The sequence below is a fragment of the Chiloscyllium plagiosum genome, chromosome 3, assembly GCF_004010195.1.
Source record: "Chiloscyllium plagiosum isolate BGI_BamShark_2017 chromosome 3, ASM401019v2, whole genome shotgun sequence".
Taxonomy (NCBI): Eukaryota; Metazoa; Chordata; class Chondrichthyes; order Orectolobiformes; family Hemiscylliidae; genus Chiloscyllium; species Chiloscyllium plagiosum.
The window spans coordinates 63,084,381-63,110,165 of record NC_057712.1 but is presented as its reverse complement, the minus strand read 5'-3'; the positions used below and the strand labels follow the sequence as shown (position 1 = coordinate 63,110,165).

Below are 25,785 nucleotides of genomic sequence, written 5' to 3'. Positions count from 1 at the left end.
CTATTCCTTCACTGTCAGAACACCAAAATCCGGGAACTCCCTCCCAAATGGCAATGTCAGTGTACCTAAACCAAATGTTCTGCAGCAGTTGAAGAAGTCAGTAAACGCTGGTCTAGCCAGAGGCATTCATCCCGAATGTGAATTAAATAAAATCTATCTTTGGCAATAGAACATATTGATCTCTGTTCTGGGACAGAAGTACTGCTGCAAAGAGTACTGATTTAGTGTGAATCTAGACAGTTCTGTAATCATTGGGATCATAGAAATGGTGTGCGTGTGCAGGGGCTAAGGGTGGGGGGAGGGGGAATGGCGAGTAGGGGAAGTGGTGTGAAAGGGGGAGAATAATTACCTATATTCTGACAAGCGTCTTTTGCAGCAGAAATCAGTACATGGTGACAAAATCTGGCATTTTTTCCCCTTTCCCTCCAAGGTATACCATGATTTATTCTTATTATCAAACCTACTTAGAAGGACTCTGTTCCATGTAAACAGTGTGAACAAGTACAGTCCAGTGCATTGTTTTACTAAGGAAAGCTGCTCTATATTTTTAAGAGAAAATCAAGCAAAATTTCAATAACTGATTACAATCTTATATTGTGGTGAACATTAGATTTGTAATACCCTCAGTAAATATAAATATGAATTGGAAATATATCTGGTATTATGGCAGGGTGGGGTGGGGAAATGGGGGGGGGGAATCACCTGATGAAGGAGCGTCGCTCCGAAAGCTAGTGTGCTTCCAATTAAACCTGTTGGACTATAACCTGGTGTTGTGTGATTTTTAACTTTGTACACCCCAGTCCAACACCGGCATCTCCAAATCATAAATCAAATACTGTCTGTTCATATTCATTGTCACAAGGTTTTACGTATTTTTAACAGCAAAAACAATTTCTTCTTGTATAAATTCTGAAGTTTGTCTTTTATGGTGCAAATGTTTTTTTTCTTCAAATATCTTCATTATCTAAAGAGATGCAGAATCTATGTATTGAGTTCCGGCAGTTAATTCAGAATAGAGAGCTTGGAGATGGTGTATTGTTAATGAAGTGCAGTTGATCACTTATATTGTAGTTTTCTGAAATTGTGAAGCAGAAAACAAGATCAATAAAGTTGAGATCGCAGAGCATCACCGTATTACCCTACATTTACATAATGGTTCAGGTTTTCTAATTACAGCATATGGTTGGGCATCTACAGAAACAACAATTTGTACTTAAGCAACAGCTTTAGATGTAACAATGTTTGAGGACAGGACATTAGCAGTGATGGAAGAAAAGCAAAGAAAGTTGATTGAAGAAGTGCTGGGCCCTCAACTCTTCACAATTCTTATACATGATTTGGATGAAGGGACTGTAGGTTTGGTAGCTAAATTTTATGACAATGTAAAGAAAGACAGTTGTGACATGGCCATAAGCAGCTCACAAAGACATAGGTGAAGTAAATAGGCAAAGATCTGGCAAATGAACTATAATGTGGGAAGATGTGAAATTGTCCATTTTGGCACAAAGAATGAAAAATACTATCTAAATGGTAAGAGGTTGCAGAGGTCTGTGATACAGAGAGATTTGGGTGTCCTAGTGCATGAACTGGAGAAAGTTAGTATGCAGCTACAGCAAGTAATCAGGAAAGCTTATTAAATATACATAATGAATGGCAGGTAATGAGGGAGTACTGAGGAACCTTGGTGTACAAATCCATAGGTTACTGAAGATATCAGCACAGATAGACAGAGTGGTGAAAGTGACATATGGGATGCTTGCCTTCAATCTCTGGGGCATAAAATATAGGAGCAAGGAAGTATTGTTACAACTTTACACAACATTGATTAGGCCACAAATGGAATCCTGTGGGCAGTTCTGGATGCCACACTATTGAACTACATAATTGCACTGGAGAGGATACAGAGGAGATTCACCAGGATGTTGCCTGGAATGAAAAGTTTTAATTATGAGGAGAGGCTGGATAGGCTGGGTTTGTTTTCCTTGGAACAGAGGAGGTTGACGGAGGGATCTGATTGAGATATACAAACTTATGACTGGCATAGACAAAGTAGTTTCTGAGAATTTCTTCTCAAACAAATATGTTTAAGACCAGAGGGCATAAATATAAAGTGAATTGCAAGTGGTTTAGAGGCGATCTGAGTAAAATCAATTTTTACCCAGAGGGTGGTAGAAAAATGGAATGTGATGCCTTAGAGGATGGTGGAGATAGGTACTCGGGTAGTTTTAAAGAAGCATTACAATGAGCAGCTAAAATGCCAGGGTATGGATCAAGTGCAGGTGAATGAGATTAAAGTAGTCTGGTGTTTATTGGTCAGTACAGACACGGCAGGTTGAAAGACCTGTTTTTATGCTGTGTGGCTCTATACATGTTTAGTTTTATCATGAGCGGCAATGAATGCAAGAGTAAGGAGGTTATCCTTCAGTTAGACACGCTCTTGATGAGACTGTACCTGGAGTACTGTATACATACAGTACTGATCACAGAATGATGACAATGCCTTTCAGACAGTTCAGAAATGATTTACTGGACCTTTACCTGGAACAGGTGAATTACCTTTTGAGGAAAAGCTAGACAGGCTAGACCTGTACATTCTGGAGTTTAGAAAAGTTAGCATTGCCTTAAAGTATATAAGATCCTGAGGGGTCTTGACCAGCTGGATGTGGAAAGGATGTGTTCTTTTGTGGAAAAATCTAGAGCTACGGATCATAGATTAAACATATGGAAGAGTCCATTTAAGGCAAGTTGAGGAAACATTTTTGTTTTTTAGTGAGTTGAGGATATTTGAAAATCTCTTCCTCGAAAGGCAGAGGATGCAGAATTTTTAAATATGTTTAAAGTCGAGGTAATAATATTCTTGATTACCAGGGGGATGAAAGACTACTGGGGGTATTGAAGGATATAAAGTTGAGGTTAAAATCAGATCAGCCACAATTTCCTTGAATGGTGGAGCAGGCTCGAAGGGCTGAGTGGCCTATCTGTTCATATGTTCATGTAAGACATCTTACTTTTCACCCCAAGATCATTCACCTTTTAAGTCTAATTCTTAGGAGCTCAGACCTATCCTCGGCACCAGAAACCGCCTCACTTCCCTCATTTAAACCCTTTTGTTAAGCCCTGTCATACATTGGATGTACTTTGATCCATTTTCCAGAATGTCCTATGCTTCAGATTCTGGCTGTGGTACCCACAGTGGCTACTGCTCAAACCAGACACTGTTGGAACTGTACTGCAGCGAGCACGCTGTTTGCCTGGGAGCTCTCTAAAGGAGCTTTCTTTTCCAATGGGGAATAAAACTCCCCCTTATCCATTTCATGGCTTCCTTGCATTAAACTGCTAATATGCAGCCAGCACTAAAGAAGATGTGTATCACACCACCTTCTTGAATAGCAGTGCAGGAAACGCTGTCATCTGAAAAATCCAGCCTTTGCTGTCTTCAGGATTCTTTTATCTTAATATTATCTTAAGACCTTCATCATTAGAATATAATTTTGCATTTACTTGACTCAAGTCCTTAACGTTTAAAACTGTATTTTATTTTACATGTCCGACGATGTCATGCTGACTGGTAGTTTTCAGCATATTACCAGCATTTTTAAAATGTATGGATGCAGCAACATTTTCTGATTCATTCAATAAATATGTAAGGTGCACCATCTGCTCATCTCTTTTCCCCAGTTTGACCCAGCAGCTAGAAAAGAGTAGGTTATTTACTCACTCAGATCTTCATCATTTCTGATTTTGCAAACAAACTGGCTGAAATGAGGCAGAAGCCCTAATTAATCGCTGCAAAGTGATTTACTGTCACATCCATAATACTGATGGCCGACTGTGTTTGGCAAGTGAAACAAGGATGTGAAAGCAGCTCTTCAACTATGGGCAGAAACACTTATGAAGACAGAGACACTCCTGAAAGCCAGGAGTCTGAATTTTCCTTTGCAATGGTCAGAAGAAGTAGGTGTGCAACAGACTTGTGATCATTACCCTCTAATCCTTCTTGATCATAGGAACTCCCAGAAGACAGCTCTGATAACCAAGCTTGCATCTACTTAACATCAAGGGCAGCTTCTAGCAGACACTCATTCAGGAAATAAGTGAGTGTTTTAAATAAGGCTTGGCCATTCAAATCTACCAGGCTTTCCTCTGGTGCATGGGGGCAGAGAATGAACTCAAATGCAGTTTCCCACTAGAAATGCTGTGGCAATTAAAATTCAGGTCCAATTTGATCACAGAACAAAACTCTTCCCTTCAGTCATAGCCAATAAATTACAGTTAATATGATAAAATATTTTTGGAATAACTTTTATCATGGAACTGGGTCTACTTTTGTTTAATTTCATTGCTATACTCACTCTTTCTAGAACGAAATGAATGATGAGGTGTTGAGGAAGGCTTTGCACCAGACGAACTTGATGGTAACTGAAAAATAAAAAATTATCAGTATGAATATATGCAGCAGTCTTTGCTTAATCACTTCTAATTTTTATTCCTGTTCTCCCATTTCTCTGTAGTGTTCTGATCAAGATCAGTGCTCACTGGGAGCATATCTCACAAAATAACCAGTATGCAGCCTGGGGGTGGCACTGTGAGTCAAGAGTGTGGGCTGGAAAAGCACAGCAGGTCGGGAAGCACCTGAGGAGCAAGAGAATCAATGTTTTGGGCATAAGCCCTTCATCAGGAATGAGGCTTGTGGGTCGGGGCCTAGAGATAAATAGGATGGGGAGGGTGGGGTTGTGGGGAGGTAGCTGGGAAAGCGGTAGGTGAATGAAGGAAGGGAAAAGGTGATAGATCAGAGGGGGGAGTGAAGGACAGGTCCGTAGGGCAGTGCCAGATTGGAGGCTTGGGGCTGGGATAATTTTGGGTGGGAAATGAGGAAGCTAGTGAATTCCACATTTATCCCGTGTGGTTGCAGGGTCCCAAGGCGGAATATAAGGCGTTCCTCCTCCATGCATCAGGTTATAACAGCTTGGTGGTGGAGGAGGCCCAGGAGCGGCATGTCCTTGACGGAGTGGGAGGGGGAGTTGAAGTGTTCAGCCACGGGGCGGTTGGGTTGGTGGGTGTGGGTGTCCCAGAGATGTTCTCTGAAATGATCCACAAGAAGACGTTCTGTCTCGCGAATGTAGAGGAGACCACACCGGATGCAACGGATGCAGTAGATGACATTGGGAGAGGTACAGGTGACAGATGTGGAAGGATCGTTGACGGAAGTGGGGGGAGTGGTGTGGGTGGCAGGGAAAGGTTCCAGGAGTGGGGTGTGGGCTGGTGGGGTATGTGGACCTGACAAGGGAGTCAGTCTTTTTGGAACTCTGATAGGGGTGGGGAGGGAAGTATATCTATGGTGATGGGATCCATTTGGAGGTGGCGGAAGTGGCGGAGGATGATGCCTTGTATGTGGAGGTTCGGGGGTGGAAGGTGAGGACTAGGGGGTTCTGTCCTTCTTGCATTGGGAGGGGTGGTGTTCAAGGGCGGTGGTATGTGAAGTGGCGGAGATGCGCTGGAGGACATTGTCAACCATGTGGGAAGGGCAGTTGTGATTGTGGAAGAACGAGGCCATCTGGGATTTTCTGAGGTGGAATTGGTCTGAGGCGGAGACAGAGGAATTGGGAAAAAGGGATAGGCGGAGACAGAGGAATTGGGAATAAGGGATGGTGCTTTTAAAGGAGGTAGGGTGGGAGGAGGTGTAGTCTAGGAGGTGGCACTGTAACTCAGGGGTTAGCACTGCTGCCTCATAGTGCCAGTGATCACGTTTAATTCCAACCTCTGGTGACTCTATGATATCCACAAATGTGGAACAGTGAGTGGACGGACAGGATAATTTATTGTGGAGAACAAAGAAATTATAGGGAAACTAAGCAGTTACTTTAAAAAGCACAGAGTGATCGGTATCTCACTGGTTAGCACTGCTGCCTCACGGCCCCAGGGACCTGGGTTCGATTCCAGCCTTGGGCAACTGTTTGTGTGGAGTTTGCACATTCTCCCTGTGTCTGCGTGGGTTTCCTCCCACAATCCAAAGATGTGCAGGTTAGGTGAATTGGCCATGCTAAATTGCCAAGTCAGGGGTAAATATAGGGTAGGGGAATGGGTCTGGGTGGGTTACTCTTCAGAGGGTTGGTGTGGACTTGTTGGGCCAAAGGGCCTGATTCTATAAAGTAGGGAATCTAAACTAATCTTTTCTCTTTCTGATGCTAATGCGAGATGTCATTCTTATTTTTCATAACCTCACCTTAGCTATGGAAGAAAATCCTCCCATTGAAATCTTCTTCAGCAAGGCTTCTCGTACCTAAGTTAACAGCAAAGGAAGGCATACCATGAGGTGAAGTGAAAACAGAAATATCACAAAACTGGTGGAAATGGCATCTGTGGCTCACCTTATTATCCATGAATGTCCCGAAGACCAAAATGAAGAATCCCTAAAAAAAGATAATTCTGAAGCAGTTAACCAATAGATCTTTTAATTAATTGCAAACACTTTTTTGTAATAATTACATTAACAATTATTATTTGTCAACAGTTTATTCAGATTAAAATAGAAGCTAAAAGCAGAGGTTTCTTTTAAACAATATGCTTATCAGAGCAAATTTCTGGTCTGAAGAACAATGTTAAATGTGTTGCGTGGCTGCTTTTAAACCAACATACTGATGAATCCAAATCTGTTACCTTTAACTGCAGAAGGTTGTTAAGATGCTTTGCTTTTCTTATTTGTGATTTCAGACTTTTTGTGGCCTTATCCCATTCTGTAACTTGCACTGCAATCTTTCTATACCTTCTATTCTGCCCTCTTACGTATTAGTAATTATAATCACTGATGCCGAAAGAATTATCTCCTGAAAGCTTTCCTAGCAACATTTCCTTGATTTAGCAGGAGGTGGGTATGGAGAATGGATAAGGTGTGAAATTTGTAATGTGGTCTGAAATCAAAGGGAAGAGAGTGAAAACTGCATGAAAGGAATCCAGAAATGGCAAGAGGAGAATTAGGTTCTGGAAGATGTGGGAAGGGTCTCATGAGATTGCATAGAGAAGAGCAACAAAGATCAACAATGGAGAGCAGGCACCAGTGTCACAGTGTGTTGGGGGAGGGGGTTGCAGATATCATGCAGTGGTGTCAAGGGGAAAGGGGACTGGAGTTGGGTGGAGAAAACTGCAGAGATCACAAGGGAAAGGATCAAACAGACTGAGGTTTGAAAATCACACAGAGGAAGCAGGAGATTGAATGGAGGAAGGTCCAGAGGATACAAGAAAGATGGGAGCTGTATATCACAGGGAGTGAGATTCTGAATATGAAGGGACAGCATTCAAAGGGGAGTCCAGAATTAGTGAAAAGAGAACTGGATTTGGGGAGGTGGAGAGTCTCTAAAGATCACAAGGAAATGGGATGGATTGGAGAATGTAGTATTGGTGTTGTCACTGGACTAGCAACCCAGATTTTGCTCTTAGCATTCATCTTAAAATCCCGGAGATGAAATCTTAATTGAAGTCTCATTCTGACCATGAAACCATTGTTGATTATTGTATAAACGCACCTGGTTCACTAATTTCTGATAGGGAAGGGGTAACTGTCGTCCATTCCTGGTCTGGCCTACAGCAATGTGGTTGACCTCTGAAAGCCACTCAGTTGTACCAAACTCATGAATATACTTAAAAGGAATGAAACCAAACAGATCACTTGCCATCAACTGTGGAAATGACAGTGACAGATTCAGCCCTATTAGCCCTACGTGTTTCTTCTTACCAACATATGTAGTTTGTGCTAAAACTTGAAAAGCCATTTCACAGATTAGTCAATCAATCGCCTGACATCATCATACTCACAGATTCATATAATGCCCCAAAAACCATCACCACTATCCCTAGCTATGTCCTGTCCCATTGGCAGGAGAGACCAATCAGCAGTGGTAACATAGTGGTACAACAGGAAGTATGGATTTGCCATGGGAGTTCTGAACTTTGATCTTTGAACCTATGAAGTCACATGGCATCAGGTCAAAGAAGGGCAAGGAAACCTCCAGTTGATCACCATATACCATCAGCCATCAGCTGATGAATCTATACAGTTTTATCTTGAACACCACTCTACGGGTGGTAATGGTGCAGAATATACTCTGGTAAGGGGACCTCAATATCGATCAGCAATAATGACTTGGCAACACCATTACTGACCGAGCTGGTTAAGTGTTAAAATATATAGCTGCTGGACTGGGGTTGTGGCAGAGAATTAACACGAGGGAAAAAATATACTTGCCCTCATCATCACCAATCTGTCTACTACAGCTGCATCTGTCCATCACAGTGTCAGTAAGACTGACCACCATACAGCCCTTGTGGAGACAAGGTTTTGCCTACACATTGAAGATACTCTCCATCATGTTATTAGACATTATCAACTTGCCAAATCAAACAGATTTAGAACAGCTCAAGAATGGGCATTTGTGAGGAGCCATGGGCCATTGGCAGTCACAAAACTGCACTCCATTACAATGTGTAACCTCATGGCCTGGCATATCCCGATTTTACTACTGCCAGCAAGCTAATCAGTAAAGGGTGCAGGCAATCATACCAGGAGCAGCTTACCTAGAAATGAGGTGTTAACCTGGTGAAGCTACACTACAGGAAGCTGTGCATGTCAAGCAGCATGAATAGCAGATCATTGACCGGAATAAATAATTCATCAATCAATAGATCAGACCCAAGCTCTGCAGTCTGCCATATTTAGTCGTGAACGGCGGTGGACAATTAAACAATTCAAGGATGAAGAAGGTTCTATAATTTTCCCCACTGTCAAAACTGGGATAGCTCAATACGTCAGGGCAAAAGATAAGGCTGAAGCATTTGCAACAATTTTCAGCAAGAACTACCAAGTGGATGATCCATCCTGGCCTCCTTCAGATATTTCCAGTGTCACAGTTGTCAGTCTTCAGTCTATCCAATTTATTTCACATGATATTAAGTAATAGCTGAAGGCACTGGATACAGCAAAGGCTACAGGTCCTGACAACATTCTAGACGTAGTACTGAACATGCATGCTCCAGAACCTGCTCCAACACTAGCTAAGCTTTTCTAGTACAGCTACTACACTAACCTCTATTGAATGATATGTACAATTGCCCAGGTTTGTCCCATACAAAAAAATGCAAAATTAGAATAAATCCAGACCAGCCAATTACTGCCCCATGAGGCCACTCTAGACCAATGGGAAGAGGTAGAAAGTTTCATCAACAATGCTATCAAATAACACTTCTAGAGCAATGACCTGTTCACTGATGCTCATTTTTGGTTCTTCCAAGGCCACTCAGCTTCTGACCTCATTACTAACTTAGTTCAAACATGGACAGTGAGGTAAATTCCAGAAATAAAGTGAGAGCCACATTTCTTGATATTAAGTCCACATTTGACCAAGTGTAGCTTCAAGGACTCATGGCAACACTGGATCAATGACAGTCAGGAGGAAATCTCTGTATTTTGAGACACATTTCATACAAAGGAAGATGGTTGCAGTGTTGGAGGTCAGTCACCTCAGCTCCAGGACTGCAGGAATTCCTCAGGGTAGTATCATAAGCCCAACCATATTCAGTTACCTTATTCATGACCTTCCCTTCATCATAAGGTTAGAAGTGAGGACAGTCGCTGATGATTGCTAAATATTCAGTATTATCCATGACTCCTCAATATTGAACCAGTCCATGTCAAAATGCAACAAGATCTGATCACATCCAGTTTAGGGCTGACAGGTGACAAGTGCAAGACATTGACCATCTCCAATAAAAGAAAATCGAACAATTGCCTCTTCACATTTATTGGCATAGTCATTCCCCCACTATCAACATCTTGGTGGTTACTAATGACTAGAAGCAACTGGACTAATCATGTAAATACATTTGAGCAAGTCAAAGACTTGAAATCTTGCAGCGAAATCTCCCCATCAAACAGAGTAACATAGTGTCATGATACAGTATGATTAATAAGGGGTTAATTCTTGACAAAGCAAGTTAAAATATGTTATTACACCTGATGAGAAGCTCTACTATTCACACAGATCTGGTACAACGTTTTGGAAGGAAGTCAGTGTTCAAATGCCAAACAAATTAACTTCAATGATCCAAGAAGGCAGGCCACTCACCATCAGTTTCTCACGAGCCACTAGGGATAGGTAACAAACGGCTTAGTCAATGATACCCACTTCCAAATGCATGAATAAAAAATAGTGAGACACTGGGGATAAGAGTGGGATGGGGTAACCTGAAGATAGTAAGGAGTAGGCAGTCTGGGTATAGTCAGTTGTGGGTCTGGAGATAATAAGAAGGAGGGACTCTGCAGATACTTAGGAGGAAAGATGCTAAGGACAGTGAGAAGGATGAAGTCTGGAGATGCAAAAACACCTTTGTGATCCTTCATACTCCAAGAATGGAAGGTGACAGTTAATCAAACATGCCTGTTACCTAAGATACAAGGCAAGTTTCCATGTATTTTACCTATGGGAAAGCTCCACATTGATCACATGTTGAAGTGATTACTGAGATCTCATCAGATCTATGAGTGCATGTAAATCTGATAAGTGAGGGAACTTGGTACCTCAGAACAGTGGGAGGCTGAAACCGAATGAGGAAAAGCTGCTGGTGGGTATTTTTACAATTATAAGCAGTTATAAAATATTGGGTCTGATGGATGGTTGACTCCTTGAGAGCTCCTGAGTGCAGATCTAGGTTTCCTATTTCTTATAATCGTTCTACACTCTTTAACTTAATAGCATGCTTTTAAAAATTACTATAGCCAAGGACCAATACCGATCCAAACTAGAGACCCAGACAGATACCAAGCGACTATGGCAAGGACTGAATGACATCACAGGTTCATAAAAAGAAACATTTCAAGATAGCAGATGATGACATATCTCTCCCAGATCATCTCAACACCTTCTATGCTCACATTGAGCAGAATTTCAGTGGAGAGGTAACACCTATTCCGACAAGTCCTAACAAATCTATCCAACAGTCACTGCGTCAGAGGTCAGATCAGTTTTCCTTCATGTGAATCCAAGGAAAGCAATAGGATCAGATGGAGTACCAGGCCATGCACTCAGAGCATGTGCAGATCACCTGGTAGAGGTCTTCTCAGACATCTTCAACCTTTCCCTGCAGCATGCCACTGTCCTTGTCTGTTTCAAGAGGGCCAACATCATCCCTGCGCCTAACAAGACTCATGCAGCATGTCTCGATGACTACCGGCCAGTGGGCCTAACTTCAGTGGTCATGAAGTGCTTTGAAAGGCTGGTCATGGCATTAATCAACTCCAGCATCCTCACTACTCTTGACCCACTCTAATTTGCCTATCGGATCACGTTAGATGTTATATCACTTGCCCTTCACTCCTCCCTAGAACATCTTGACACCAAGAACAGCTACATAAGAATCCTACTCATTGACTACAGTTCAGCCTTCAACATTATTATCCCCTCGAGACTGATTACTAAACTTAGTGATCTTGGACTAAGCCCCACTCTCTGCAACTGGATCCTCAGTTTCCTGACCCACAGGCTACAATCAGTGAAGATTGGGGGCAATATTTCATCCTCACTAACACTCAACACTGGAGCCCCCACAGGAGTGCGAACTCAGCCCCCTACTGTACTCACTGTATACCCATGACTGCATTGCCATATACCAGTCTGTTGCCATTTACAAGTTCGCTGATGACATCTCAGATGGCAATGAAAAAGACTACAGGAGGTGGAAGACCTGGAAAAATGGTGCACTGAGAACAACATAGCTCTCAAATCCAGCAAAACCAAGGAACTCATTGTTGACTTTCGGTGGGATGTTACTCATGCCCCTCTACACATTAACAGCACAGAGGTGGAAGGAGTGGAGAGTGTCAAGCTCCTGGGAGTGGTCATCCACAACAAGCTTTCTTGAACTCTTCATGTGGACGCACTGGTTACAAAGGCCCAACAACGTCTCTTCTTTCTCAGGCAGCTGAGGAAATTTGGCATGATGGCGAATGCCCTTGCCAACTTTTATAGGTGCGCCATCGAGGGCATTCTGTCTGGATGTATCACTACCCGGTATGGCAACTGTACCATTCAAGATGGGAGACGGTTCCAGAGAGTGGTGAACTTGGCCCGGACAATCACAAAGGTCAACCTCCCATCTACAGAATCCATCTACAAGGCCCGCTGTCAAGCAAAGGCCGTCAGTATTCTTAAAGACCCATCCCACCCTGGCAATGTTTTGCTACAACCCCTACCATTGGGGAGAAGTACAGAAGCCTGAACACACGCACCAGCTGGTTTCGTAACAGTTTCTACCCTACTGCTGTTAGAATACTGAATGGACTCACAAACTCTTAACATTCGCCTGTACCTGTGTTTTTGTTTTTGCCGCTGTTTACCTATTATTTACATATCTTTGCTATTTAACTCTGTGGTCTGTCTGCATTGCTCACAACACAAAGCATTTCACTGTGCCTCGGTACACGTGACAATGAATTAAATTCAATTCAATACAATTCTCTTGCACTGCAGTAGTAGTGACCCTGTCTTGCACCAGAAGGTCTGGATTCAAGTTTTATCTACTCCAGAGGGGTGTATTAACATCTCTCTACAGGTTGATTTGAAATATCTTAAAAGAGGGTCTGATGGGAAACAATTTCTGAGACATGAGAGGTTTAGATTAGATTAGATTACTTACAGTGTGGAAACAGGCCCTTCGGCCCAACAAGTCCACATCGCCCCGCCGAAGCGCAATCCACCCATACCCCTACATTTACCCCTTACCTAACACTACAGGCAATTTAACATGGCCAATTTACCTGACCTGCACATCTTTGGACTGTGGGAGGAAACCGGAGCACCCAGAGGAAACCCATGCAGACACGGGGAGAACGTGCAAACTCCACACAGTCAGTCGCCTGAGGCAGGAATTGAACCCGGGTCTCTGGCGCTGCGAGGCAGCAGTGCTAACCACTATGCCACCGTGCCGCCCACTTAGTATCCCAGAATTTCAGAATACTGGTCAGTAGAGTGCAAGATAATAAACATTTTGCTGTGGTGGTAAGTTTATTAGGAAATAATGAGGAGGAGAGGATCTGAAGGTGACAGGCAGGAGGGGTTCAAAGGAAGCACTTTGTTTCTCCTTTCCCACAAGTCGTGCTGATGACTATCCCATCCTCTGTATCTGTTTTTAGCAGTTGATTTCCTGAGCCCAAAATTCCCAAAAGCTACTCAAATCCAAGATAGCACATTCACCATTATATTATAATTATTGAACCAGTTGTCTGCAGCAACTTAGTTGTTTGACTCTTAGCCCCATTTGGTTAAATCAGACATAGGTGCATTCATCAATGTCCTTTATGCAGCATGGAAGTTTTACTCAGTAAACAAAGACTTCCTCTGATCTAACTGTGATAAAATTATGCACACCAAAAGATCAAGATTTTATCACCCATAACACACAAACCAAATCTTCCCAAGTTTTATAAATGCAGTCTCGTATTAAAAGTTTAAAAAATGCAGCCTCAAAAGAGATCTATGGAAGATTAGAATAAAGCTTTTGCCCATTTTGCAATAATTACACTTTAAACATTAATTTATAAGCACTTAGAGTTGTTCTCACAATGCGAAAGATGCTGTACAGTTAAATCTCATATCAAATAGTGATACTCCAGCTCATCTATTGATCATCGAGAATAATTGTCAAGAAAACTAACATTTCTGCTATGCTCGCTGAATTGGGCTGAGTTGATGCTAGACTTTTCTTATTTCCAGATTTGTATGTTAAGTGGTAACACAAGAATTTATAAACCTATGTAAGTTTCTTTTGTTGATTAATGCTTTATATGATATTATGGGCTGATCTTATACTGGACTTTGCTTTCATTCAGTTAGCTATAAAATTACATCTTAAGGAATGACACAGAAAGTAATGAACCTATGGAGCATGTTTAGTTGTTGAATGTTGCTTAATCTGAATTCCTGTGCACAAATGAGTTAACCAAACAGCTGGAAGTCAAAAGTTATAAAACATAATTGACACATACCTGAAAAGCATTGAGAATTGTAAATATATAATGGAAAGCAACAGGGGAACCTTGTTGAAAGGTTGGTATTCCAAATGCCCAGGTGAGTCCAAGGATTGGGGTTAGCACAGCAACACTTCTCACGATCCGTTTGAACATTTCTCTCTCCTGATTATTGGCTCTGGATCTATCCCCAATTGTTGGTCGCAGCAACTTAAAAATGACTATAAACAAAATGATGACATTGATTGCGATTATAACCAATGCAGGTATAACAAATGCAAGCAGAGGGTATTCGGTCTCCCAGCCGAGCCAGCAGGCACCTTCTCTGGTGTAACTGTTTCTTGGAAAGGTAACTCCGATTGTGATGATCGAGATTATCAATGGAGGCAGGTAACCAACGGCAAATGATATTCCCATCATAACTGATCTGCTGAGATCATGGAAAGGGAATAGTAAACGATAGGCAAGCAGCAGGCCCAGGGTTAACATCCAGAAGAATAAGGCAAGATAGAAAAAATGAATGAAGAAAGTAGCAGCTGTGCAAGCCCGTGTTCCTGGTTCTACAGCTGAAGCCACAATGAACCATACGTCAGCGACCAGCAGATTTACTGCAATATTCAGAATTCCAACATGGCGAATGTATGAGGTTTTATTTTTGGTCACATGCTTCCACACTATGGCTTCTATAATAATAGTGATTAGTAAACTTCCGATTGAGATGGCAACTCCGATACTGGTGATATAATTCAAAGCAGGGCTGTCTTTGGTATCAGGGGACATTAAAATTGAAAAGGATGTGAAATGGTCACAGTGACATGTTATATTTTCTTCGTTGATTTCAGACTTACAGCCAGTATCATTCCATGCACCCCTGCCTGTAAAATCCCAAAAGCCACACACTGCAGTGTTGAAATCTAGTGTGCGATTTCTTGGTGAGAAGGTCATCTTGACGTTAATAGGTTTACTAATGTTTAATGTCAGGACGAGACTATTAATCAAAAAATTTCCATCAAAAGTTGTGGTATTGGGTAAAATATCAATCCATACTGGATACGCAACAATAATGACTGTGGCATTTGGCTTATCTTTAAACTCGTCTGAGGAAATGAATACATTCGCACTTAAATTGGAATATTCTGCAGAGATATTATGAAAGGTTTCATCAATAAACCGTCTGCGATTTCTATAGGCTTTGAAGACAAGGTTTATTTCTGTCTTGATAAATGTGTCATTCTGCATTCTGAAGTGTATATTAAAATTTTCCACTGACTTTAATAATTGGGAACTAGCGCTGTGGCCATTTACAGCTGTAATATTCCTCCAAGCTTCTATTGATTGAGAAGAGAGAACTTCGCTTACTGTTTTCAAGAAATGCTGAAAATTCAAAAAAAGTGTTATTAATTAAATATCCAATTTCACAATCACAGAAAATCAATTTATTTTTGGCCTCAGAAAATGGATGAAAGGTTCACACTTGAACCTATGAACAGACAAAACTGGCGTGCAGAGAAGGAGCAGTTGTTCCATGCAATTTTATGCCTCTCAAATAAAGCCAAAAAAACCCAACAGAACCAATAAAGTCAAAACTGGACAGCTTCGCTTTGAACCTTCCATGCTTCATCTTCTTCAACTCCACTTTCCTACATCATCCCTGTATTCTGTAATTTCCTTAACACCCAAAATGGTATGAAACTCTACCTTGAACATACTCAATGACTAAGCCTCCATAGCTGTGTGGGATGGAGAATCTTTCTTTATGTGGTGAAGCATAAGCTGTATTGAGTTTTCGAAAGGGCTTCTCCCCACAAGATCTATTACTGCATCTTACCCCGTTAATGACTGACTCTGCCCCTGTGGAGCTCCTCACATCTGATTTCAGTCCCACATGTTGTTCCAGGATCAACTCACTACTTTCCAGGTATCTGCTGGAAGACCAGCATCCCTACTATCCACACCACAGTAAACGGACTACTATACAATTGAACAAGCAATGGCACTCCAAAGCCTCCTTAATGGCAATGGCAATGAAACCAAAACTATGGGCATGGTGACACCATGATTCACCAATAGAGACATGGAGGTCCTAGTGGACAGGTCTCCTCTTTCCTGGAATTGGCAGAGGAGGCCATGTCATCGCATCCTGGCAGTGGTTTCTGAGGTAATCACCTGGATCAGTCCCGTCTCCCCAACATGGGGAAACAGCCAGTGGTGAGACAAAAAGGTCAATGATCTTCCACACTCCGTCAGGGTAAATGCCACAATCTTTTCTCTGCTACCTCATGTTCACTCTCTCCGTTACCTTTTTATTCCACTCCATCTTGTTCCTAACTCAATCTCTTGCCCTTGTGCCCTACTCAACCATTCCGGCCATCTCACGAACCTTCCTCCACCTGCATTAGGACTAACAGATATGCCATCCATTTTTACTTCATTCAACCCTTCCTTTTCTCTTATTTCAGGTGAAGAGAGCTCACAAGAGAGCACAAAGAGCAAGGACAGATGGTGGAGGGCCTGACATCAGGTTCTTCACCTCCTATAAGGAGAAAATCTTGCCCCTTGCAGGAGAGGGCGGAGATCAATCCTGCGGGGATGCTGAGACATCCACGACTTGTCATCAGCGTGATTTGGACAAATTGAGTTTGTGGACAAATATATGGCAGATGAAGCATAATGTGGATAAATGTAAGGTTATCCAGTTTGTGAGTAAAAGCAAGAAGGTGGATTATCTGAGAAAGGAGCAGGGATGACTTGTAGCAATTGCACAGGCCTTTGGCAGGACTACGCCTGGAACATTGTGTGCAGTTTTGGTCTCATTATCTTAAGAAGGACATTCTGGCTCTGGGGGAACAAAGATTCACCAGACTGATTGCTGGGATGGCAGGATTGACAGCTGAAGAGAAACTGGACTGGTTAGTACTTTATTCACTAGAGCTTACACGAACAAGTGGAGTTGGAGGTGAGGAATCTCACAGAAACTTATAAAATTCTAACAGAACTAGACATGGTATGCTCAGGAAGGATATTCCCATTGAGTGAAGAATCCAGGCCAGGAATCTAAGGATGCATGGTGAGCAATTTACGGCTGAGAGGAGGAGAAATTTCTTCACCCAAAGAATGAAAAGTGAAGTTGTGGAATTATTGACTATAGCAAGTTATGGTTGAAGCCATAACATAGAATGTTTTTAGAAGGAGTTAGATATAATCCTCAGGTTTAAAGGGATCAAAGGGTAGGGGTCGAAAGCAGGAGCAGGGTGCCAAGTTTATCACCAGTTATGATCATACCGAATGGCACAGCAGGCCCAAATAGTGAAATAGCCCCCTAATCCTAGTCTCGATGGCTCTATGTAACTGAGTAAGCAGCATTCATTATTCCACAGTAACTCTCATATTATCCCATTGACAGTGTCATTCAATGCTCACTATATCTAACCGAAAACTACAATGCCTTTTTTCACTTTATGTCTTGCAGATATCAGCAGGATGTCCACGGTGGGAAAATGATGACCTATATGCAAGTTGCCCTTCAGCTCTGACTTGAATACATTATTTCAACTTGGTTAGGATATCAATGTTAAAAGAGATTATAGCACAGAAGCCTTTAGTCTGTGGTGAATATTTTATTTCTGCCTGTTGTCCTTAACTGAGTAATATCGCAATGTGCTTTTCGTTTTCTGTTTCATGTCATATACATTGGGACATTTGAGATATGCAGGAACTTGAAGAGATTTTAAGAGATATAAAAGCTTTTCTCGGGAGTTCAGTGTTCTTCATTTTTCCAGTGGCAGTTGGTGTGGGAGGAGCAACAGCAAAGACCAGAGGACTGACAGGAAGGTAAATTTTAAAAGATACAAAAGCGGAGTGTACACTGAGCAGGAGCGGACACGGGACTGCTAAGTAAGTGAGGCTTTATATTTGGGTAGGGGGTGGAAAGGGAACCGGCAGGCAGTGCAGGGAACCCCATGGCCATTCCCCTCAACAACAAGTGTACTGTTTAGGATATTATTGGGGAGGGTGATGACTTACCAGGGGTAAGCAATGGGGCACAGGTCTCTGGAGCAGATTCTGTCCCTGTTGCTCATAATTGGAAGAGGAGCAGACCACTAGTCATTGGGGACTCCATAGTTAGAGGGACAGACAGGAGGTTCTGTGGAAATGAGAGAGACTCACGGTTGGTGTGTTGCCTCCCAGGTGCCAGGGTTCGTGGTGTCTCAGATCATGTTTTTGGGATCATTGAGGGGAAGGGGGAGGAGCCCCAAGTTGTATTCCACATAGGCACAATGACATAGGTAGGAAAAGAGATGGGGATTTAAAGCAGAAATTCAGGGAGCTCGGGTGGAAGCTTCAAGCTAGAATGAACAGAGTTGTTGTCTCTGGTTTGTTGCCCGTGCCATGTGCTAACGAGGTGAGGAATAGGGAGAGAGAGGAGTTGAACACATGGCTGCAGGGATGTTGCAGGAGGGAGAGTTTTGGATTCCTGGATAATTGGGGCTCTTTCTGGGGTAGGTGGGACCTCTACAAACAGGATGGTCTTCATCTGAACCAGCGGGGTACCAATATCCTGGGGGGGAATTTGCTAATGCTGTTTGGGTGGGTTTAAACTAATTCAGCAGGGGGATGGGAACTAAATTATAGTTCAAGCATACGGGAGATTGAGAGTAATGAAGTCGGAACTAAGATTTCAAGATCGTAAAAAAGCACCAGCAAGCAAGAGGTTGATTTGAAGTGTGTCTACTTCATGTGGTGTAAAATTCCAAGCAGTGGAATGTGGTGAAACGGTTAAAAATTATGTCCCAATACATGTGTGAATCTAACCGGAATGGAGGTGTTGCTTAGTCCCGTGTGAATCTTCTTATCTGTATGTAACCAGAATAGAATGTGTTTTTTAGCCTTGCTCTGCTGTTCACATGAATGTTTATATCTGGAAAAGAGTATATCAGCTGGAAAAGTCTCCAGTTCGGTGAGTCTGCTCCGGGGTTACGTTTAACCGCCGAGCGTGGGTTGTTGGCAACCGCTCTACGAGAACTGACGGCTCCCAGTTTTGGTAACATGTAGAGTGAGTATAAGCCAGACCCGTTGTGGCGACGCTGCGGGGAATAAAATGCCCATTATTCTAGCAGACTCGCCTCTTGGTCGTTTGTTCTGTGTCAGACTACTCTCCTACGAACCTGACCTTGAGAATTTTTTAAAACACTTCAATACCAAGAGCATCCAGAATAAGGTGGGTGAACTTGCAGCATGGGTTGATACCTGGGATTTCGATCTTGTGGCCATTTCAGAGACATGGGTAGAGCAGGGACAGAAATGGTTATTGCAGGTTCAACGATTTAGATGTTTCAGGAATAACAGAGATAATGGTAAAAGATGGGGTGGTGTGGCACTGTTAGTCAGGGACAGTATTACGTTTGCAGAAAGAAATTTGAGGACTCATCTACTGAGGTAATATGGGCTGAGTTTAGAAACAGGAAAGGAGAGGTTACCCTGTTGTGAGTTTTCTGTAGGCCACCAAATAGATCCAGAAATGTGGAGGATAGGAGAGCAAAGATGATCCTTGATAGAAGCGAGAGTGACAGGGTAGTTATTATGGGGGATTTTAACTTTCCAAATATTGACTGGGAATACTATAGTTCAACTATTTTATATGGGTCAGTTTTTGTCAAATGCGTGCAGGAGGATTTCCTGACACAGTATGTAGACAGGCCAACAAGGGAGGAGGTCACATTAGATTTGGTACTGGGTAATGAACTCAGACAGGTGTTATATTTGGAGGTAGGTGAGCACTTTGGTGATAGTGACCATAATCTTGTAATGTTTACTTTTGCGATTGAAAGGAATAGGTATATACCACAGGGCAAAAGATATAGCTGGGGGAAAGGCAATTATGATGTGATTAGGCAAGATTTAGGATACATAGGATGGGGAACGAAACTGCAGGGGATGAACACACTTGAAATGTGGAGCTTATTCAAGGATCAGCTACTGCATTTCCTTATACGTATGTACCTGTCAGGTAGGGAGGAAGTTATCAAGAGCAGGAACCATGGTTTACTAAGGAAGCTGAATTTCTTGTTAAGAGGAAGAAGGCGGCTTATGTTAGGATGAGATGTGATGGCTCAGTCAGGGTGCTTGAGAGTTACCAGTTAGCCAGGAAAGAGTTAGAGAGAGAGCTAGGAATAGCCAGGAGAGGATATGAGAAGTTGTTGGTGGATAGGATCAAGGAAAACCCTCAGGCTTTCTCTAGATATATCAGAAATAAAAGAATGACTTGAGTAAGCGTAGGCCCAATCAGGCATTGTAGTAGGAAGTTGTGTGTGGAGTCAGAGTCAGAGTCAGAGTGGAAGTGCTAAATGAATATTTTTCATTCGTATTCACAAAGACAATGTAGTCGAGGAGAATACTGGGATACAGGCTGCTAGACTAGATGGGATTGAGTTGCATTAGAAGGAGGTATTAGCAATTCTGGAAAGTAAAAATAGATAAGTCCCCTTGGCCGGATGGGATTTCTCCTAGGATTCTCTGGGAAGCCCTGGAGGAGATTGCAGAGCCTTTGGCTTTGATCTTTATGTCCTCATTGTCAACAGGAATAGTGCCAGAGGACTGGAGATTAGCAAATGTTACTCCCTTGTTCAAGAAGGGGAGTAGGAACAATCTTGAAAATTATAGACCTTCGAGTTTTACTTCAGTTGTGGATAAAGTGTTAGAAAGGGTTATAAGAGATAGGATTTATAATTATCTAGAAAGGAAAAAGTTGATTGGGATAGTCAGCACAATTTTGTGAAGGGTAGGTCATGCCTCACAAACCTTATTGAGTTGTTTGAGAAGGTGTCCAAACTGGTGAATTAGGGTAAAGCAGTTGATGTGGTGTATATGGATTTCAGTAAGGCATTTGATAAAGTGCCCCACGCTAGGCTATTGCACAAAATACGGAGGCGTGGGATTGAGGGTGATTTAGCGGTTTGGGCCAGAAATTGGCTCACTGGAAGAAGACAGAGGGTAATGGTTAATGGGAAATATTCATCCTGGAGTTCAGTTACTAGTGAGATACTGCAAGGATCTGTTTTGGGTCCACTGTTGCTTGTCATTTTTATAAATGACCTGGATGAGGGCATAAAAGGTTGGGTTAGTAAATTTGCAGATGACACTAAGGTTGGTAGAGTTGTGGGTAGTGAGAAGGATGTTGTAGGTTACAGAGAGACATAGACAAGCTGCAGAGCTGGGCTGAGAGGTGGCAAATGGAGTTTAATGCGGAAACATGTGAGGTGATTCACTTTGGAAACAACTGGGCTAATGGTAAGATTCTTGGTAGTCTAGATGAGCAGAGAGATCTCAGTGTCCAGGTACATAGATCCTTGAAAGTTGTCACCCAGGTTGATAGGCATACGGTGTGTTAGCTTTTATTGGTAGAGGGGTTGTGTTTCAGAACTATGAGATTATGTTGCAGCTGTACAAAACTCTGGTGCAGCCATATTTGGAGTACTGCATACAGTTCTGTTCACCGCATTATAGGAATGATGTGAAAGCTTTTGAAACGGTTCAGAGGAGATTTACTAGGATGTTGCCCAGCATGGAGGGAGGTCTTATGAGGAGAGCCTAAGGGATTTGAGGCTGTTTTCATTAGAGAGAAGGTTGAGAGGTGACTTAATTGAAACATATAAGATAATCAGAAGGTTAGATAGGGTGGACAGTGAGAGCCTTTTTCCTCAGATGGCAATGGCTAGCATGAGGGGACATAGCTTTAAATTCAGGGGTGATAGATATAGGACGGATGTCAGAGGTTGTTTATTTACTCAGAGAGTAGCAGACGCATGGAACCCACTGCCTGCAACAGTAGTAGACTCACCAACTCTAAGGGCATTTATATGGTCATTGGATAGGCGTATGGATGAGAATGGTTAGATGGGCTTTAGATTGGTTCCACAGGTCAGCACAACATCAAGGGCTGAAGGGTCTGTACTGTGCTGTAATGTTCTATGTTCTATGAACTCATGCACAAGTTAGGTGCACTGCAGCAACTCATCACCAACTCCTTGAATTGCAGGCCAGCAACTGCCGCACTTGGAAATGCTAGTTTTCCCAGATAGGCTTCAATTCTTACATGATAATCCTTGGAGTATAGAAAGGCCTCACAAGAATAGCTGTGAGGTATTTCATGTGCGAGTGTTTGGGCAGCCTGCAATTCATATACAATAATCTTACAACTAAAGGAAGACCTTGAAAGACAATGTTGTGAAGGGTCCAGCTAGCGAAGAAGTCTCATGAAACAGTGTATCCTCACCATCGCAACCAGGAGGAAGTCTATCCCCCATAGACAAATGCCTCATATACATGGCCAGGTTTGTGTAGATGAATTTTTCTTGCTTTTGACTGATAAGATTGTACTTATGAATTTAAAGCCACAGCAAGCTATGGTTAATGAGTATTTATGTCATACTCATCAATACAAAACAATTGCAAAAATCACATTTGGATAAGGCTGACCTGGCTAAAACTTCCATCTAGTTTAATAGATAAACTTGAACCAACTAACAAGATTATGAATTTTAGCTTTCCTTTAAGTTCCTCCTCCCCTCCTGGCAGATCTGGAAGATTCCACTCAATTATTTCATGGACAACATAGCTCATCAATTTAGCTGAAAACTAAGCTTCAATTAACTGTTTGTTGATTTTGTTACTGATACTGAGCCCAACATGATCAATTAAAGCTCAAATCATTTAATTATTATCTTATATGATTACCCAATTTTTGATCTCCCCAACAGGTTCTCTATATTTACAGTATCTTTTGTTATTTGAAATAGCTTAATGAGGTCAGCTCTCAGCCTACTCTAAAGAAAGAAGTACCAATTGGGTCAATTTTTCCTGTCATCATGCAATGTACGAATATTGCAGCCCAATTCTCTGCTAGCTACTTTCTGTATCAGGTCCAAAGTCTTTTCCCTGGTTCTACATTGTATAATAGATTAGATTAGATTGCTTACAGTGTGGAAACAGGCCCTTCGGCCCAACAAGTCCACACCGACTCGCCGAAGCGTAACCCACCCATTCCCCTACATTTACCCCTTTACCTAACACTACGGGCAATTTAGCGTGGCCAATTCACCTAACCTGCACATCTTTGGACTGTGGGAGGAAACCAGAGCACCCGGAGGAAACCCACGCAGACACGGGGAGAATGTGCAAACTCCACACAGTCAGTCGCCTGAGTCGGGAATTGAACCCAGGCCTCTGGCGCTGTGAGGCAGCAGTGCTAACCACTGTGCCACCGTGCCGCCTATAGAATACATGACAACTTGAGAACCTGCCATCATGGTTTAGGAAGATGCTTCAAATTTGCCAGGATTAACGTTGCTGAGATTGAAATGTTCCTGACTGAACTGGATCTTATGTACTCAGATGTTCTTAGTTTAATCATTCTGGAGAACAAAATTCCGTTACAGCAATATAGATCATTTTTAGATCTTATAGTTAGTTTTCAAACAAACTGTGTGAAGGTTTTGAAGAGAAGCTCGAATCTGCAGTGATGAATGTTGGCAAGCCAAAGAAAACTCATTTTCAATCAAAGTTGCACATTGAAAATTGAAACTCCATTGCATTACTAAAATGTGTCTTCACAGCCTCTCTTCATTGTGAATCAAAAGGAAAAGACATTCCTCTCACTCTATGTATTACAAGTCAAAATATGTAACAATTACATTTTCATACAAAAAAGGGCACAATGACTAAAAGTGCTACATTAAGTCCAAGATCTTTTCTGGAAGATTCTGATTCTTACCGTCATGTCTGTTTCCGTAACATTGACACCTAGATTTGAAATACTTGTCAATATGTCAACCACAGCTTGGATATTTCCAGCAGTGTTTACGTTGACCTCAGTAACAGCAATGGATAAATTCCGAAGAAGACTGGAAAAAATGTCTTCTAAATTTGAGCCTTTTGTCACCTAAGAAGTAAAAGTAAAAGTAAATGTGAGCACACAGCAACTTGACAGACTGGAAAAAACAAACAGGTAAATATTTCACATAGTCATTGTGTAACATGATGTTACCTGTTCACCCTCCATTCCCATTCTACCAATCATCAAATAAATTATTAGATTGGCAAAAAGAGAAAAACCTTTTGAACACCCCAAGTCAATTTCGAGGAAAATGTCAGGGAAATTCCTTTCTGACCTGCAAATGCCATTGAAAAAGTGAGGGGAACTCAGTGACTTTGTATCATCCAGTATTCAGTTTCTCTTTTATGTGCTGTAATATCAGGCAAAGGAAAGAGTTCAGCCTTCAAATACCACAATAAATCTACATTCACGCTACATGCAGACAACTTGCTCCAAAGACCGAAACCTTTTGCAAAAGGAAAGAAAAGCCCTGAGATTTGATTTCATTTTACTTTGATTTGAGGATGTGCCTGGATTTGAACAGTCATAGACTAGTAACTCATTATTCTAATTATTCCATTCAATCTCCCTGAAATATATACTTCTTGTATAAAGACAACAGTATAAAAGTCAAAAAACAAAGTAAACACTTTAGCTAAACTGTGAAGTAGAAATATTTGTAATGTTCAAGAAAATTCCATTACTATCACATATCATAATATAAATCTGGACATAATATTGTTGACAAGACCATGATAAAAGCATTGTATAAGGGCTAGTTTACTGATCTTTAGTTTTCATCAGATCATTCAATTTCAATACTCTATTTGTTCGTTTTAAGGATTTGCTGCATCATGCTCACTTATGACAATGCATATTCTTATCATACTTAGAACACACAGTATACATCTGCTTTGTATTAGTGTCATATAATGCAAACATTGTATTTATTGGAACTTAGTATCACCTGTCAAATACTATTCACTTCACTATTGCATCTGATCTGATTACGTTGTTCTTTTCTTAACATTCATGCTGTTAACGTTTACATATGTCTTTGTCCCGTTCTCAAATGGTGACAAGTTTCCCAAAGCCTTTACCCTAATTACTAAATTAGTTTAAAATTAACAGGAATAACACCAATCCTTGCAGTAGTCAACTTGTAACAAGTCTTCACCTGGATCAATTAAAGTCTTCACCATTAATAAGAAACTTCTGCAAAAAAGAACGTAACCAAATGTTTAATCAACCCAAATCAACCCACCTGTCAATTCCACAGGATGTTGTCTCTGTTTTTCAGTTTTACCTTCTCTTTCATTTTGTATTACTCTCTCTCTTCCAATTTTTGTTCCCTCCCTCTCTTTCTGTCTTGTCTCTGCTATCCTTCCCTATGTGTATATAGAACATAGAACATAGAACATTACAGTGCAGTACAGGCCCTTCGGCCCTCGATGTGGCGCCAACCTGTCATACCAATCTGAAGCCCATCTGACCTACACTATTCCATGTACGTCCATATGGTTGTCCAATGACGACTTAAATATACTTAAAGTTGGCGAATCTACTAATGTTGCAGGCAAAACATTCGATACCCTTACTACTCTTTGAGTAAAGAAACTACCTCTGACATCTGTCCTATATCTATCTCCCCTCAATTTAAAGATATGCCCCCTTGTGCTCTCCGTCACCATTCTTGGAAAAAGGCTCTCCCTGCCCCGTGGCTGAACACTTTAACTCCCCCTCTCACTCTGCCAAGGACATGCAGGTCCTTGGCCTCCTCCATCGCCAGACCATGGCAACACGACGCCTGGAGGAAGAGCGCCTCATCTTCTGCCTAGGAACCCTCCAACCACAAGGGATGAATGCAGATTTCTCCAGCTTCCTCATTTCCCCTCCCCCCACC

At 41.8% G+C, this 25,785-nt stretch overlaps 1 protein-coding gene across 2 annotated transcripts in view; it reads right to left on the bottom strand.

Annotated features, from left to right (window-relative positions):
* Positions 1 to 767: 767 nt before the first annotated feature.
* Positions 768 to 25,785, bottom strand: part of LOC122548642 (adhesion G-protein coupled receptor F1-like) — a 77,318-nt gene continuing 52,300 nt past the window's right edge. The window contains exons 10-15 of one of the 2 annotated variants that reach the window (XM_043687476.1): positions 23,781 to 23,948; positions 14,030 to 15,385; positions 6,369 to 6,410; positions 6,224 to 6,280; positions 4,353 to 4,419; positions 768 to 1,075 (exon numbers count right to left, since the gene is read on the bottom strand). In XM_043687476.1, coding sequence (XP_043543411.1) covers positions 1,008 to 1,075; positions 4,353 to 4,419; positions 6,224 to 6,280; positions 6,369 to 6,410; positions 14,030 to 15,385; positions 23,781 to 23,948 — 1,758 coding nt within the window. In that variant the 3' untranslated portion in view covers positions 768 to 1,007. The remainder of the gene's footprint in view (positions 1,076 to 4,352; positions 4,420 to 6,223; positions 6,281 to 6,368; positions 6,411 to 14,029; positions 15,386 to 23,780; positions 23,949 to 25,785) is intronic. The other variant, XM_043687477.1, reaches the window with a different exon arrangement.